The sequence below is a fragment of the Solanum tuberosum genome, unplaced genomic scaffold (assembly GCF_000226075.1).
Source record: "Solanum tuberosum cultivar DM 1-3 516 R44 unplaced genomic scaffold, SolTub_3.0 scf00361, whole genome shotgun sequence".
NCBI lineage: Eukaryota > Viridiplantae > Streptophyta > Magnoliopsida > Solanales > Solanaceae > Solanum > Solanum tuberosum.
The window spans coordinates 499,402-517,314 of record NW_006239286.1 but is presented as its reverse complement, the minus strand read 5'-3'; the positions used below and the strand labels follow the sequence as shown (position 1 = coordinate 517,314).

The following is a 17,913-nucleotide window of genomic DNA, read 5'->3' as shown; positions in this document are numbered from 1 at the left end:
CTTTTGCAGTTGGTTTATATGAAGAAATACGCTTCTATTTAACATCTGTGAGTTCTATTCGGTGATTGCATGCGCTGACATCCTAATTTCTACAGTGGACTTTTTTTGTTTATAATTCCTTAATTTTACATGTGCTTGTTGTTTAATCGGGAATATTTGGATCTAAGATGATAGCTAGGAGATTTATTATTATTATGATAGGGTTATGTTGTATGGCAATATCATTGTAATCACACATGTCTTGGAAGCAATTTTTTCCTTGTGTTATTAATTAGGTTGGAAATATGGTTGTTGTTAGTAGATAAACATGATGTAATTTAGGGTCTGTTTTCAAGGTAGAGAAACTATATATGTCTAATTGACCCTCAGCCTGAGTAGAGTAAAAACATGACTCAATTTAGTTTCTCAATCATTAATAGCTAACTTGATATTAGTTTGAATGTTCTTTATTGTATATATCATAAATTTTCTTCTTGTACTTCAAATTTTTGGCTGCCAAATCCATTTATTCGTGCATCTACTATTACACTCTACTTATGTAGTTAAATAATTTATCCAATAGAAGTAAGGAAAATGAGTTGCATAAGTAGTATTATTTCAAGTTTATTGTCTTCTCTCACCCACCCAATCCCCTCACATGGTGTCATTTCAAGTTTATTTCCACCTTCCCATCTGTCCTAACTGGATAAATTTCTTTACAAAACTTGATTCACCACCCAAAATTTGAACCAATGGCATGCACACACTACACAACTAATGCTACGCTACATTTGCTATCGAACTAAAATTCTGGAATCTCTTAACAATATATAAATAAAAGTAATCAAGGACAATGCATTTGTTGATTGAGCTAATTAAAAGTTTGAAATCACTTATTCTAAATCATTAATCAACCCAAATGGTAGCTTTTGGAATCAAATAATTCAGTTCACGTTATAGAACATTAAAGCTTGATTTGAGGTAAATAATAATTTGATTATTTTCTAATTTACGTAATGTGTGCATGTTAACTATTTCAGTGATAATAAAAATATTTTAAAACATAAACATTATTAATAATACAAATAATTTTAAAACTAATTATTAAATAAAAATATTTTTATTTAGTTTCAAATAATTTAGGCCAAACACATATGCAGACCCTTAAACTTGTCCCTAAATTTCATTTTGGCACTCCAACTCAACCTTGTTCCATTTTAACCCTTCAACTCCAATTTTTATGTTTCATTTTGATACTTCTTTCCAAAGAATCAACAAAGTGGGATGTGTGTACTTCACATGCCATTTATTGTAGTTAAAAAATAATTGATGAACATCGTTTTTTAAATTTTTTTTTTTTTAGAGTTTCTGTACATTATTATGTGAAAAAATAATCGGCAAAAGTGTGTTGGTTTTTTTTTTTTAAACAATTAGTTAATTTAAATAACATCACATATATTTTTTTCATATCTAGTCTACTTGGACTAACTCAAATATCAGCTTTCTAATTTTTCATTCAACTAAATACGAGTAAAAAAAACTCACGTTCATTGCTAATTAATAACACTACAAAAAAATGTTGAAACTCGATAGACTTCGTTGGGTTGTCATTGATTTTTTAAGAAAGAAAATCGACGCACTTTTGTCGGTTATTTTTCACGCAAAAATATAGGAAAACTCTTAAAAAGAAATTGTTACTTTTTTTATAAAAAAAAAACAATGATAATCCGTCAGTTTTATTTTTTTTGCAATAATTAACGGATGATCGTCGATTTTTTAAAAATGCAAAAATTGCAATTGAATAACATATATAGAAATAAAGAAATTATAAAATTAGTATTTTGTGTTAAATTGTACATAAAAGAAATAGAGTTGAAGGTAATCTTTTATTATTTTTTTAAAAAATACTTTTTTTTTTTTTTTTGTCTTTCACTCTCTTAGAGAATGTGTGATGTACACTCTCTGCCACATCACTTAGAAGTGTCAAAATAGAACATAAAAATTGAAGTTGAAGAGTTAGAATGGAATAAAGTTGAGTTGAAGTGTTAAAATGAAATTTAAGGACAAGTTTAAGAGTCTATGTGTTTGGCCTCTAAGCACATTTTTAACTATTTCCATCAAATAGCTTATCTTGGTTGTTTGCCGTTGCTGTTGCTTTCATTTTGCCTTACTCTTTTGTCAGTTTCTCAAAATATGTTTCACTTTCCTTTTTTTCAGTCGACATTTACGCACTACACTCCCACACTCAGTCCTTCTCAATTTCAGTGCCACATACTCTAGATCACACTCTCTCTTCTTCCTCAAAGTTCTCCCATGGAGTTACTTCATTGTCCATCCATTTCTACCTACAAACCTAAACTCTCTTTCCACAACCATCTTTTCTCGAGGAGAAGCAGTAACGGTGTAGATTTTGAGAGTATTTGGAGAAAATCGAGGTCTTCAGTGGTTAATGCTGCTGTTGATAGTGGACGTGGAGGTGTGGTGAAGACTGCGGCTACTGCGGTGGTGGTGGAGAAACCGACGACGGAACGATGTCGTTTTGAGGTTTTATCAGGGAAGCCATTGCCGTTTGGTGCTACTGCGACAGATGGTGGTGTGAATTTCGCTGTTTTTTCGAGGAATGCTACAGCTGCTACTCTTTGCTTGATCACTCTTTCCGATTTACCTGAGGTAATTCTACGATTATAAATTTTGTATTAATTTTGTTTTATTGTATATTAGATTTTTTCCTTGTTTCATCCCTTTGATCATAGTAGCTGGTTACACACTTCAATTAAAGGGACGTTTAGCCATGTTTCATTGTGAAATTTGAAAAAAAAAGAGAGTAGATTTTGTTTTCAAAGTGAAAAATGATATTTGGAAGTCGGAGTTGTCTATGTCCATGAATACATACTAGAGCTGTTTTTGACTTTTTGTGAGTAATTTGGTGTGACAACACCTATTTGTTGTTTTCAAATTGTTGACAGAACACCGGAATTTTATGGCCAAACTTGAGAAAAAAGTGAAATTTTTTCATGGCAATTAACATTGCTAAAAAGCGAATTTTTTTCATGGCAACTAACATTGCTTCTTAGTTGTGCTTCATTCGTATTTATGTTTTCTCTTGATAATTGTAGCTTCCTGGAAGAAATAAGCTATTTAGTTGACTGTTTCTTCTGAAGTTCACTTTTTCTTGTAGCACTTTTTTAATCCTAGTTTATAATGGGTTGCTCTCATTGTGACTCGTTGAGGATAGTATTACTGCTATTGATATTAACAGCATATTAAAGTTGCAGGGAAGTATTATTCCATCAGGAAGTTCACTTCCCTTTTTTTTCTTTTTCTGATTTTTATGTTTCATAATGTATTAGATTGTATTAATGAAAATGCTTGATCTCTAGCTTAAATGAAAGGATAATATTTTTTCCTGTAAGTGTGTTTTATGATCAACAACTTTTCAAACCAAATCATCAATATCAATTGCTCTTCATTCAGGTTCATTTCATTCCAATACTAAATTATTCCCCCTTTTAAGAAAAATATGGGGATTTCTATATCTCATACTTATCCTACACGGATCACTAGTTTCATCCTAACTACTTTGTTTCACTTATATTGTTCCTTGGCTTCCACTGTGTTCTGCTCTTAGTTAATAGTTAAGTCTGCCTTAATTTTGAGGGACTTAGGTCTTCCTATAAGCTTTCCTCCATTTCATTTTAGGCTATGTTATATGAGTTATTATACTGTGTAGAGTATGAGATATAAAAGGGCTTATTATGTAAATTCCTCTAAAAGATTTCAATATTTTTATGCAAAGACATTTTATGGGATTAGTTATAGCATATCAGGAGAAAGTGTATAAATTATATTCTTCAATACGCTGTTGCACATCTGGTTTGCTTATCTTGTCAGTTTTTCACCTCTTGTTTACTCTTGCAGAAGAGAGTGACCGAGCAAATTTTCCTGGATCCTCTAGCTAATAAAACTGGAGATGTATGGCATGTGTTCCTTAAGGGAGATTTTGAGAATATGCTATATGGCTACAAATTTGATGGGAAATTCTGTCCTGAAGAAGGACACTACTTTGACTCTTCGCAGATAGTGTTGGATCCTTATGCCAAGGTCAGATAATTATGAAGTAAGAATGTTTTCTGTCAATATAAAGTCTATGCTTTCTTAATCAGACTATGCTTTGTATTACAAATGACCTCTATTTGTGTATTTAGCTATTACGTCCTTTTGTGCTGCACCGAGTCATTTTTGAACTTTCTTGCAGGCTATAGTAAGCAGAGGAGAATATGGTGTATTAGGGCCAGAGGATGATTGTTGGCCCCCAATGGCTGGCATGGTACCTTCTGCTTCTGATCAGGTAACTAAGTCTCTTAGTGTTGAACATAGTCAAATGTATGATCTGGTGCTTTCTATTATTATGTTTAGTTTTACTTTTCCCCAGCAAACTCTGGAATTGGCCATAAAATGTTGAAATGTCCACAATCATCAAAAAACATCTTTGTGCTTGCCTTCCTGATAGAAAAATACTGTGTGGCGTCATTACTGCCAACAACTTAGATGAGTTATAAGGATATATGGTTTTGTTTGTTCAACATGTCTGTTTTACTGTTTGATCTTTGTTATTTTCAGTTTGATTGGGAAGGAGATCTACCACTGAAGTTTCCACAGAGAGATCTTGTAATCTATGAAATGCATGTTCGTGGGTTTACAAATCATGAGTCGAGTGAAACAAAATATCCTGGTACTTACCTTGGTGTTGTGGAGAAACTTGATCACTTGAAGGTGAACACTTGGTTGTTATAATATTATATGTTATAATCTGTAAGCTTAGCATATGATTGATTTTTTCAGTAGTAAGTTCTAGCTTAACTGATATTGTTAGATCAAGAACAACTTTTGGACACACTAAAATTTGAGGACGTCTATGCGTCTACATTCATATATTGTATTGCTAGGGTTTTTGGCCCAATTTTTTTCTCTGTGTATTATGAATACACGAGAATTATAGTTGTGAGAGGAGACACTTTATTTATCTATTTAGGCCTATAACAGTAAAAAATTTACAACTGAAGTGCAAGCAGATACAGGAAAAATTAGGAAAGCATACCCTAGGGAAGGAATCTTCACTTAGGGGTTAAGGCTAGAAGATTTATGACCTATTTGGGGATGATGAAAAGGGGCAGGTACTAGATAGAAGTGACACCTGTAACTGTTAAAAGAGACAAGGAATTGAAATCGAGCATCTTTCCCTAAGGCCATGAAACTTTACCTAGTTGGGTTGCATCAGATAAATGTAAGCATGTAAACAATGCTTCTGAAAGTCTGAAAATTATGAAAGATATCCAACTATTTTAGAAGTGCAAAATTATTCACGGCATTTAAGAAAACAAATCTGCTTATGGCTGGAGATCTCCTAGATTGATTAACTAGGCCAAAATGCTTTATCAAAAAAATATAAGGCTAAAACAATAAAAAAATAATTATCAAAAAAAGAAAAGGCTAAAACAATAAATTTTTTTTTACATAAATATCCCTTTAATTTGGCCTCATTTACTTTTATGCCCTCCAACTTTGGGTGTGCACAAGTAGACCCTTAAACTTGTATAAAGTTAAACAAATAGACACACACGTATGTGGCATTCAACATGACAATTTACGTCCTACGTGGTATTCTATGTGTATTATGCCACATAGGACTCATGTGTCTACTTGTTCAACTTTACACTACTTTATTTGTGCACATCCAAAGTTGGAGGGCATATATGTGAAATGAGGCCAAGTCAAAGGGCACATTTATGCTTTATGCCTAAAAAGGTAGACTAAACCATGAGTATCTCAGATTGCTGCTTCATTTTGGGTGCTATATTAATAAACTCAACAAAATAAAGTAGTACTATGGGGTGTTGTAAAAAGTGAAAAGGGTCAAAGCCCAAGGTCTGGTAGGGAAAGCATGAAACTGTGCAAGCTCTAATACTTTCCAATACATGTGACACATCATTTCTTGAATTTCGGAGTTCATTATAGGAAATGTCAGAATCTGACTCTGAAAAGTTGGATAATTGGTTATCTGGTGGCTATGTTAGAGTTTGCCTTAATTTAAGTTGAGAATAACTAGATAGCACAGAAGTTTTTATTGCTTGCTGGTAGATTATCTATGTGTAAAAATTTAAGTGAAAGTATAAAGGTTTCTAACAGAAAATGTATATGAAATGAAAATTTAGGAGTCTTGGAACAGCCATATTTTTTATATTTCTACCACATTGAATTTGATGGTGGCTTTTCATTAAGTTCATTACATTTCAGATTAATTTGACCATAAAGGTTTATTCCATGACTGTCAAATTTCACTTCATTAGATTTTGAAACTTCAGCAGCTTTCCTATATGTGATATAGAATAATTTATTTGTTGTGCATCTTAAGAGAATTCCATGTTCTGCAGGAACTTGGTGTCAACTGTATAGAGCTAATGCCCTGTCACGAGTTCAATGAGCTGGAGTACTATAGTTATAACTCTGTATTGGGCGACTACAAGTAAATCCTATCTTCACTTCGCAAAGAGTGACTTTCATGCTTTGAACTTATTGGTCTAGGAACATTATACAAGTTTAATTTGTAAGACCACACAGGTTATCACACATTTGATATATGAAATGGAAATGATTAAGAATTTGAATTTCAGGTTCATAACTCTCACGTAGATAAATTACTTGCATTTCAGTTCTAAACATGGTATTCGGATTAGCTTATGTCATGCTTGAGAGATCTTTTAAATTCACAAAATCTTGGAAGAAGATTGTTACATTTTACCTGTCTAGCTTTGCATGTTTAACCTTTTCTGTCAGCAAAGTTACTTTGTCCTTGTCCAAAGAAGTCAGAATAGTCTTAGGTTCAGAAAATAACCTCCTGCTCAGCTACCTAGAAATATTCCAACTGAATTAGAATGGGGAGGACCTTAGATTATATCCCACTTTGATGATTCAAGTGATGCATGCAGAAGCCAGCTGTTGTGTGGACTATGTTTCGCCACTAGTTTGATTGCTTTGTGGCAAAACCAGTCCAGGTAATCATAAGTTGAATGAATGCTAATTTAATACACAAGTGAGGCTGAATCAGTAGACAGTAGTGATAGGAGGTGGTTATTTTTTCCTACTTCTTCGGGTACTACAACAACTTAACCAGTATATTCCCACAAGTGGGGTCTGGGGAGGGTGGGGTGTACACAGAACTTACCCCTAATGTAACTAATTGATGTTGTTCCCTATTTTGATCATGGGATGGGGTTCTTTTATTTCTTTTTTCTTTGGAGGTGTGGGGGGGGGGGGGGGGAGTGGTATGAAAGTTCTCAAATTAAACTAATTGATGCTGTTCCAAAACCCAATTATTGACATAATTTTATAGCTGGATTTTGTTAATGTGACAAGTCTAGCTCATAAAAGACTGATTAAGAATCTCTTCATGTTTACCATCCAAATATTGCTAGATGGCTCAGAAAGGTAAAAGTCAAATGGGACAAATTGAAGAGAGATTCTATGAGAAGAGTAGAGAGCATACTTTCGAAAATCCTCTAAGAATAATGTGCAATGATCGCCAGATTGATCTTGCATGCAGGGATTGTAGACAGTTGATTTGGATGTCTCTTTTTCATTGAGCCCATATCTGAGATATGAACCTGATTTTTCTGCATAAGATTAAATGCGAAAGTGATGCTAAGCTCCTATGGTGATAAATTTCACACTTACATTTAAAGATATTTTAGGCTTAATTAGTCAATACTACTGAACACAGCATAATTGACATCCAAGCGTTTTTCATTGTGTCAGCTTCTTATAGATGACTTGATAGTAGATACACAATGCTAATTATATCTCTTTGGTTAGTGGTATATATCCTTGACAGTATTTGCTTGAAGATATTAACAACTGCATGAAAAATAGGCAAAACTCAAAAATATTGGCTTTGTTATCAATTTTAATCTTATGGGATATTTATCTTTCTAGGTTTAACTTTTGGGGCTATTCTACTGTCAATTTCTTTTCTCCAATGGGAAGATACTCATCTGCTGGTCTAAGTAATTGCGGCCTCGGTGCAATAAACGAATTTAAGTATCTTGTCAAGGAAGCACATAAACGTGGAATCGAGGTGACTCTTACTGGAGAAAACTGCGAGTTTGTTCTCCAAATTTTGGTGTATTCTCTTCTGATTGTTCATTGGCAGGTTATCATGGATGTTGTTTTCAATCACACTGCTGAAGGAAATGAAAATGGTCCCATACTATCATTTAGAGGCATTGACAACAGTGTGTTTTATACGCTAGCTCCTAAGGTATGTTTGTCGCTAATCCATGCACATTTTAGTTTTTTGACTCTTAAAATAAAGTTCAGAGTCTAAGTTGAAGTTCCATATATGGATTCATTTGCTTTCTCTTCAGAATTTAATCATTGTGAAGTTGCTCCACTATTACAAATTGATTCTTCGGATCATGAAAATATCCTTTTTTTCTATTCTAAGATAATTAAACCCTGCAATTGCTTTACTTAAAAACAAAAAAATAATAATTAAACCCTGCGGTGTGGGATTCTCCACCTTAAGCTTATTATGTTGTCTATAACTCTATATCACACACTTCATCAAAATCATAACAGATGAACTGGTCATATCCTTCTCAAAAAAATCATAACAGATGAAATTGTTAAGTTGTAAGGCTTCATTTCTTATGACTGTAAGCACTTTGGTGACGGTAAATGTGGTGCAAACGAGCAGAAACATACTCATCAGCAATGAGCCATGCCTTTCAATCATGTTTCCCTGGTGAAGCACTAAAATGGAGAGATTTGGTTAGTGTCATAAACTGCTGCCCAATGAATAAATTTAAACATAATGTATTATGGCTTCTCACAAAAGTCATACCAAAATACTCATGGGTGCTTGAAATTTGCTGATACTGGCTTCTTTTTGGTTGGTGCTTTTCTATAAAGAATAATAGCTCACAAGATACTGAATTCGTGTATATTTTCTTGCTATACTTATTCCGAGGTCGTTATTTTACATTGTAGAGAATATGTATCTACAAAAGGTTCTTGAATGTGGACCAAGTTGTATTTTTTCCCCCTTTTTTTGGATAAGGGTATGTGAACAAAGTTGTACTTAGAAAAAGCAATGTATTTTAAATATTAGTAAACATGTTCTTACTTGTAGTTCAATTCGTTAAAAAGGAAAGTCTTATTTGCATGAAGGAATGTAGAATTATTGTTTTAAAACATGGATTAACGGTATGATTCCTAGTTTAAAAATATATCTCATGGCTTTACAGGGTGAATTTTACAACTACTCAGGATGTGGAAATACCTTCAACTGTAATAATCCCATTGTACGTCAATTTATAGTGGATTGCTTGAGGTGAGTTAGATTCAAAATGTCATGTGGTGAATGTCAGTGTATTTCCTAGTTGTTGTTGGTCTGTGACAATCATATCCTGCTTAGCCATACCTCAGAAAGATCTCATGGTAAAATAATCATGCAGCAGTTCTCTTAAGACCAGTAAATAAACAAATAAAAATGTCCCATAGCTATGGTCTTAAACTTTTAGATGAGATGTGGCACCACACAGAGATCCTCCTCTCAACTGGAACTGCCACCGATAGTCATATATTTCTTCAGGCTTGTCTTGAGGAAGCTAATCAGTCCTGCACATAAAGGGTTGTATTAAAAATTACTCTAGATAAATTGAATGATCTAACACCCAAGGGTGTGTCTGGTGATCAATAAATTGGATTGAGAACCATGAGGTCTCAAGATCAAATCCCAGCGGATGCAAGAACACTAAGTGATTTCTTCCCCTCTGTCCAAATCTTGGTGATAAAGTTACCCGGTACCTGTGCTGGGGGCAGGTAGCAGATACCCCGTGGAATTAGTCAAGGTGCGCGCAAGCTGACCCGACATACCACGGTTTATCCAAAAAGAAAATTAAAATAACCTATCTTTATCAAGTTAAGTTCCTAGATTAGATGACTATACAATTCAGTTTATACCATATCAAGGAGTAGTATGAAGCATTTTACTAAAGATCATGTATACTGACCTTCCCTTCGTGTACCCTCTGGCTCACTAGGTTTTACATCCTCTCAGGAAACTACTCATCTTTTACTATTTTAATTTAACTTTTTTTTTCTTTAGCAAATATTGTTTTTTAATGAAAATGGAACACAAACACATTTTACCCATTGCTGTTATAATGTCTACGACTTATTTGCTTGACCAGACAATGGTAATTCACATCTCGATTAAAGAATATTCTTTTGCAATTCATTGGATTTAACCAGTATTCTGTTGCAATTTGTATCAGTTAACTGAAATTTGAAGGATAGAGCATTTCATGTCTACGAAGGAAATGAAGCTACAAAATAAAATAATTAAGTTGGTTTCAGTGCCTATGTTTTCTGCTTTTTGTTTAAAGAAAACGTCGACTTTTAAAGCATTTATAGCTGAGGTTTCCTTAAGCTTTTCACAAGTTGACTAAAGAATATTGTAGTTAGTTCTTCAGTGTGTATCAATTGTTTTATCTTGTGTCTGCATCTAATCTTCAGTCTAATTTTGTAGTCTAAGTGGGATTTTCTAGATGAACTTCTCTGCTATTTTGAAGGCTCAAATTTCTGTGGTTTTAATGCATGGAGTTCCCTATAAAGTCTATATCCTGCATATGAGTCACAAATTTGGCGCTCTAACCATGAAATGTCCTATATTGATAATAATAGAAAAGGTCTACTTTGATCTCTTGACAGATATTGGGTTACCGAAATGCACGTAGATGGCTTCCGCTTTGATCTTGCTTCTATCCTTACAAGAAGTAGCAGGTACTTATGCATAGCCTCATAATTCTTTCTGAATGTTGTTGAAAAGTAAGCTTTTTCTCTTTGGCTTTTCAGCTCGTGGAATACTGTAAATGTCTATGGAAATTCAATTGACGGTGACGTGATCACCACAGGCACTCCTCTCACAAGCCCACCATTGATTGATATGATTAGCAATGATCCAATACTTCGTGGAGTAAAGGTTTTTAAGTTTATTTCTGTGTTCCTCTGAGGAAGTAACTTTTATTCCCCTTTTCCCTTAGGAGAAGGACTTGTATCTTTTACTTTTGCAACTGTGGTGGCACCTGAGTTTTGCCACGTTCCTTTTCTTTGGGTGATAAGATGCCTAATCTTTCCTCTTTATAACAGCTTATAGCTGAAGCATGGGATTGTGGAGGCCTTTACCAAGTTGGCATGTTTCCGCACTGGGGTATCTGGTCGGAGTGGAACGGAAAGGTCAGTTTGGAGACATTTTTGGTGACTATCTTCATTTCAGGTTGTTCACATTTAGGGATATGAGAACACAGACAACTGGAAAGATAAACTAAATTATTAGAATAGGTTTCATGCATACTAAGTAGAGTTCAGCTGTTTCTTCGTGGATTCCTGTCTCATAAGCCGGAACTTCATAATGATACCATCTAATTTCGTGGAGTCTTTTATGCAAAGAGAGGTGCATGGATAATAACTCTTGAGAGCTAAGTTGCTTTGACTCTCCAAAAATGTTGCCACCCGTGTCGGATCCTTAAAAAACACACTATTTTTGGAGGATTTGACATGCACCCATCGACATTTTTCAAGAGTCCGAGCAACATAGCTTGAGAGTAAGATTCTTGCTCTTGCTCTGTGATTATGAGCTTCACTCTGATCTTCTTGAAGTCCAGAAGATCCACAGAAAGAGCTGATATGAAGAGGAAAAGTATTTTATACTCTGTAGGTAGGTTTAGAGTGGATTGGACTTGAATAGAGTGAAATGGATATAGAGGATAGCCCCAACTATTTCGGAAATAATTTGACATACTCTAAAAGAGTGAGTAACAATTGAAATTACTTTGTTTCTTTGCACGTGAGTTGAAGACATCTGGTATTTTGGGGTGTTGTTAAGTATTACTTAAATCAGATACATTTTTCTATTAACTCATTTTATTTTCCCTGTTTTTTAATTAAGGTAAGCAACATTTTTCTATTAACTCATGTAATTTTCATTATTTTTTAAAATTAAGGTAAGTAAATTTTATTAAAGCAAGTACCAAGGTGGTACTGCAAAATAAGAAGTTGCAAAATTCCAAAGATCACCATAAAGGAGCTGTTCTCCAAGGCTAATTTCCACTCTTATTATATAGAAATTACAGTCATCTTTTTGTTATTGAATGTCAGAATTGATGTGATTTTAAGAGTCAATACCTATTACATTCTGTATTCAGTTTTGCAAATCGCTTGGGCATGGCTAGGAATAAAGAACCAATTTAGTTCAAACCCCACGTCTCATGTTAGAGTTTGGCTGCAAAATCTTGGTGACAGCTAGGACGAAAGAAACAATTTAGAACCTCATGTTGTAGTTTTGCTGCAAAATCGTAGGAAGTCATGTGATTGCTTTCTGGTGAAATTCTTTGCGACCTCAATATTATTTTTGTCTATAAGATGTAGCAGATGAAATAATTCCAACAGTGTGCTGCAACAATTGTCAGACCTTGGGGGGTGGTCTATGACCCATTACCCAAGTTTAATATTTGAATGGACATTGCTTGCAGATTTCCCTAGGCAAGGCAGTAGATGTTATGATTTTCTCTCTTCATCTTGTCTATGTAACTTTAGGAGATCACAGCTGTTGTAATTCCCACCTTCTGCGCTTCTTATCATTCCATATGTTGCAACTATTACAATTGTCATCCACTTTTTCTTAGTAACTCCTGTATACCGTTATCTGTACAACAACAACATACCCACTGCAGTCTCACAAGTGGGGTCCATGGAGGGTGGAGTGTACACAAACCTTACTACCTTTGTAAGGTAGAGAGGTTATTTCCGATAGACCCTTGGCAAAGAGGAGCAACAACCCTTGTAATTCCCACCCTTATCTTGTTTTGTATTTCGTCAAAAGTTAATCAAGTGTCTTCACAAAATTTCGTACTTGTCAAAAGTTATAATTGTATTCTACTTTTTGGCATGCTTGTTTGAAGTGTTACATAATTTCACCTCTATTGAAAATAATATTTTGCCCAGTTAAACTAACTGATTGAAATCGAACTCTGAAAGTTCTTATGATGATCAGATGCATGTATTATATTGCCAAGGTAGCTATGGCACTGAATCCTGTCGTATCTACATATCTTAAAACTGTACAAGGAAGTATGAAGCCTAGACATTCCTGTGAATTAGTTGGCGTAGTATATGTAAAACAGTTCTAACCTTTTCTTGACCAGGTTGAAATCCTTACAGAATTCATCAATGCCTTGAAATTTCTGCATATAGTGGTTTCTGAGGCAAATCTGTCAAATAATTGATATTCCTCTTGCAATACCTAACACAAAATCACAGAGTATTTTTTCCATTCTTCCGAGCTAGTATGATTGCATAAGACCTCAAGGTGAAGGCTGATAAAATCTTATACTTTAGTTGTTGAATGAAAAGTTAAGCTACGTAAAGGCCAAGTTAGATACTAGCCAAGGAGGAATAGATTCAGGTATGATTTTTATCGTAGGTCTCTGAACATAGGTATCAATGCAAGTGGAAACACGTTAATTACATACTGGAACCATCATTTGATGCAAGTTTTTTAACGATTGAGCTTGCATATTTTTCTTTATTTTTCTGACTATTAGAGTCTCATACAGCTTTTTGCTGGAGAACTCACAGTCGCAGTCTCGCAGAAGTGGTTAGGGTGGTGAGATGGCTGGCCTATAAGCAACTACTTAGTTAACTTGTAAAACTTGACTAAAAAGAGCAACAGTTTATACTCAACTACCAAGACCATTCCATGTTGGGTGTTATTTTGAGCTTATCAGCTCTGGAGCTGCAGACTTGTTAAATGTAATATCCGGCATTCAACTGTGCAGCTCTTCAGGTTCGCATCCCCTGTTCTAGCTACATGTCTAATCTACACCATCTTTAAGTTCAGAGAAGCATATCAACTCTGAACTGCACTTTCCACTGCAGTGTTTATTCTGTACTTCAATACTCTATTCGAAAATTACTAAGTGTCTGGAATTTGACATGTAATTAATTGAAATGTGTCCCTTGAAATCAGTGAATGCCAAAATGCTCTTAATTTCCTACATTTATATTGCTTTCCCTTTATTCTCTGTCAGAACATGACTAACTTCACTAGCCAAACCTCTTCCGAAAATTTCAGGGAGCACATTGAGATTTATCCTAACCGAGTTGGATTTGTTATTTTATTTGTGGGATGATCTAGCTCAAGTATAGATTTGATATAAGTGGGGGTTTCTCTGTAGATCCTTGTTAGTCAGCTGGAAATACATTTAACCGTAAATACGATAGCGGCCTAGGTGTTACTATTCAGTTAACAACATTGTTTTCTGATTGCTGTCATTTAGGATATTGTTCTCTGTGTATAAATTGGCTGCGGTCTTTCTTTTCTGATGTTTCATCTCTCCTGGCCTTTTCCTAATTAACTTTTTCCTTTAAATATATAAAAAAGAAAAGGAAATGCTAACCAGCTCTCTTGTGTTTTTTTTGTTTCAGTACCGTGACATGGTACGGCAGTTCATCAAAGGCACTGATGGGTTTTCTGGGGCTTTTGCTGAATGCCTTTGTGGAAGCCCAAATCTATACCAGGTATACTACTTTAGAGTTCTTTTACCTTATAGCTGTGGAGCTATATCTAAATTCAGTTGGGGATGATTCAGTTCCTTAATAATTGAGCCCTTTGTGTTTATTGGTGTTCAATTAGAAAGGAGGAAGAAAACCATGGAACAGTATAAATTTCGTGTGTGCCCACGATGGTTTTACTTTGGCTGATTTAGTGACATACAACAATAAACACAATTTGGCAAATGGAGAGGACAACAAAGACGGGGAGAATCACAATAATAGTTGGAATTGTGGCGAGGTAAATCACTGTGCACAAATCTATATCTTCTGGATCTTTTCACTTATTTAAGCTGTCTTGATGCTTGATTTCACACTGTGACAAGCAGATTGCTCTAATAGTTCAAATGTTATATTTTCCTTTCTGTTGCTCTGAGATTGAGACTGAATTATGTCCAACATGGTAGCATCCTCATCCATGTGTTAGTGCATTTAGAGGTATCTGTGTTTTCCTTCTGCTCAGTCTGTGTAATAATTGTTTAGATGTTGTAATTGTTTTTGCCAATATTTTTTCTCGTGGCAGTTCATGTCATCTCTGTGTTTCTTACATTAATATCTGAGATCTGCATATACTATCTTGTGTGTTGTAATAAATAGCACCAGTTTCTTTCTCTTTTGTGTAACACTGACGTCTTGTTTAAATTTGTAAAAGTAGTTTTACTTAATATTCTTTTAGCATAATATATTATATACTGAGTGGTGTTTCTGTGAATGCAGCAAAAATAGTAATCTGGGTACTTAATTCAATGAAAAGGAACTGAGTATTATTTCATAGATTTTTATTTGCTGTTTCCTTGTTAAAATTTCTATTAGGTACTTCAACCAATGAAGTAGTTCTGCAGATTAGATTTATTATAGTTTAGATGCCACTCAACTTCCCTGCTGAGACTTTTTTTTTCTTGATAAGTAATGATATACTTCCCTGCTGAGACTAAGGTTTACTTGAAGTGATATTGAAGGGGAAATGCTTGAAGTTTTCTGCTCTTACTGTATTAGGTGTAGCTCTAATATTTAATATTGACTTAATTTATCACATACCATATCTACATGAGGATTCTATGACGCTTGCTCAGGTGATTTGATATAATTCTGGTACGAGATGTTCCGGCATGAATATCTTCTTGAGAGTGTGATACTGAGGAAATTTAGATAATGTTGTGGACGGTGAATTCAATGTTTTGGGTGATTCCAAAAGGTTTTAAATGTGGATATCAAGAACTGTGCAGTACCTTACCATGATACTCTGTCCTTTTGTTTTCAGTTATAACAAGTTACTTCTTCTCTGTAGGAAGGAGAATTTGCAAGTATCTTTGTGAAGAAATTGAGGAAAAGACAAATGCGGAACTTCTTCCTCTGCCTTATGGTTTCCCAAGTAAGTTCAGTTCTCCCCTTTTGATGCAATTCAATAGAAAGTAACAAATAAAAGCACCAATGTGTTGATAAACAGTAGGATATCTGATGGTCTTTTGCCCGTTTCTCATTAATTTGTATGGAATCTGATCATTCAACCTAAAATCTTAAGATAAGGAGTGGAACAAGACAATACATTACCCTTTTGTTGCCATTCTATACTTGATGTTTGACATTATATAACTCGACACCGGGTTTGCGAGTGTGAGGTGGGTTTAGTAAAGTTTGGTTCTAATACCATCAAAAAGGATCTGGGAATCTAACTAAAAAGTGTAGTAGTCCTATACCTTTATGTACCCATCTGGAGGGCTTTCTACATGGATATACCAACTGTGGGACAATATAACTCAACAATTAACTTAAATTTTACGATTTGTGAACCTACCTTTTTTGGCTATAATTTCATGCATTTCTTCCTTTTGAAATGGCTGTTCCTACTCGATATATGTTTTCTTCTTATAATTAATATTTTCCATTTGTGGTTCTTCAGGGTGTTCCCATGATATATATGGGCGATGAATATGGTCACACTAAGGGAGGAAACAACAACACGTATTGCCATGATAATTATGTACTTGTTTACTTCTATTTATACTACTACTTTTCCCAGATGTAGGTTCATTCTTGAGTTCACTGATTGCTGCCCCTCTCTGTAGATTAATTACTTCCGTTGGGATAAGAAGGATGAATCTTCATCTGATTTTTTGAGATTTTGCGGCCTCATGACCAAATTCCGCCAGTAAGAATCCATCTTGTTTTTTCCAATGTCGATGGTTCTTTCTCAGCTTCTGAATGTTGTTTGCATGCTTGCAGTGAATGTGAATCACTGGGATTAGATGGTTTCCCTACAGCAGAAAGGCTGCAATGGCATGGTCACACTCCTAGAACTCCAGATTGGTCTGAAGCAAGTCGATTCGTTGCATTTACACTGGTATTTAAAGTCTTTTCATTAGTATAGTAGTATCACGTAACTGTCATTTCCTTATCCAGCTTCTGTAAGGAACCTTACTGTCAAAGATATATTCCTATAATCCTAAGTTTCGACTCACTTCTCGAGAGTGAACATCACTAATTTTCAATATTTGACATTTTATGTAATTGTTACTACTGTATCTCGTGATTGATTTGTGTGCTTGAATCAAAATGCAGGTCGACAAAGTGAAGGGAGAAGTATATATTGCCTTTAACGCCAGCCATTTGCCTGTAACGATTACACTTCCAGAAAGGCCTGGTTATAGATGGCAGCCGTTGGTGGACACAGGCAAACCAGCACCATTTGACTTCTTGACAGACGACGTTCCTGAGAGAGAGACAGCAGCCAAACAATATTCTCATTTTCTGGACGCGAACCAGTATCCGATGCTCAGTTATTCATCCATTATTCTTTTACTATCATCTGCTGATGATGCATAGTTTCATTCACCAAGTTAGGTGGAGGTAAATCAGCTTCAGATTTTGTTATATGCAGTGAGGTGTTACTTTGTAAATAAAAGTAAGAAGCAGGACAGAACAGAACTGCAAACGGATAAAATTTGTGAGGAAGAAGCTGATGATTTATAAGATCCACCTTGTATTATAATTGCATTTATATAAAATAAAATACTAGTGAACTTGTCTGTGCGAAATAAAATGTATAGTTGATTTCATAGAGGAATGCTTGGTTAGTAATTAGTTGATTTTCAACAAAGTAATTAGTTACTACTTTGAATCCGAAGAAATTATAAACTTATGACAATAAGAAATTCATATAAAATACAAAATAAAAAGAAATATAATCATAGACAGAACATACAAAAATGCAATATCATTCTCGTGATCTTGATATTAAAAAAATAGAAGAAAAAAAGTTGAAAT

At 34.5% G+C, this 17,913-nt stretch overlaps 1 protein-coding gene across 1 annotated transcript; it reads left to right on the top strand.

Moving 5' to 3' along the window:
• The first annotated feature begins 2,223 nt into the window (after window positions 1-2,223).
• Window positions 2,224-17,684, top strand: LOC102577466 (isoamylase). The gene is given in 18 exon segments (NM_001288008.1): window positions 2,224-2,649; window positions 3,898-4,080; window positions 4,235-4,327; window positions 4,600-4,752; window positions 6,411-6,502; window positions 7,969-8,110; window positions 8,186-8,293; window positions 9,282-9,367; window positions 10,750-10,821; window positions 10,894-11,020; window positions 11,188-11,274; window positions 14,524-14,616; window positions 14,732-14,890; window positions 15,938-16,021; window positions 16,550-16,630; window positions 16,716-16,798; window positions 16,873-16,990; window positions 17,209-17,684. Coding segments are annotated over 18 exon segments (2,382 nt in total). The 5' UTR covers window positions 2,224-2,292; the 3' UTR covers window positions 17,473-17,684.
• The last annotated feature ends 229 nt before the right edge of the window (window positions 17,685-17,913 follow it).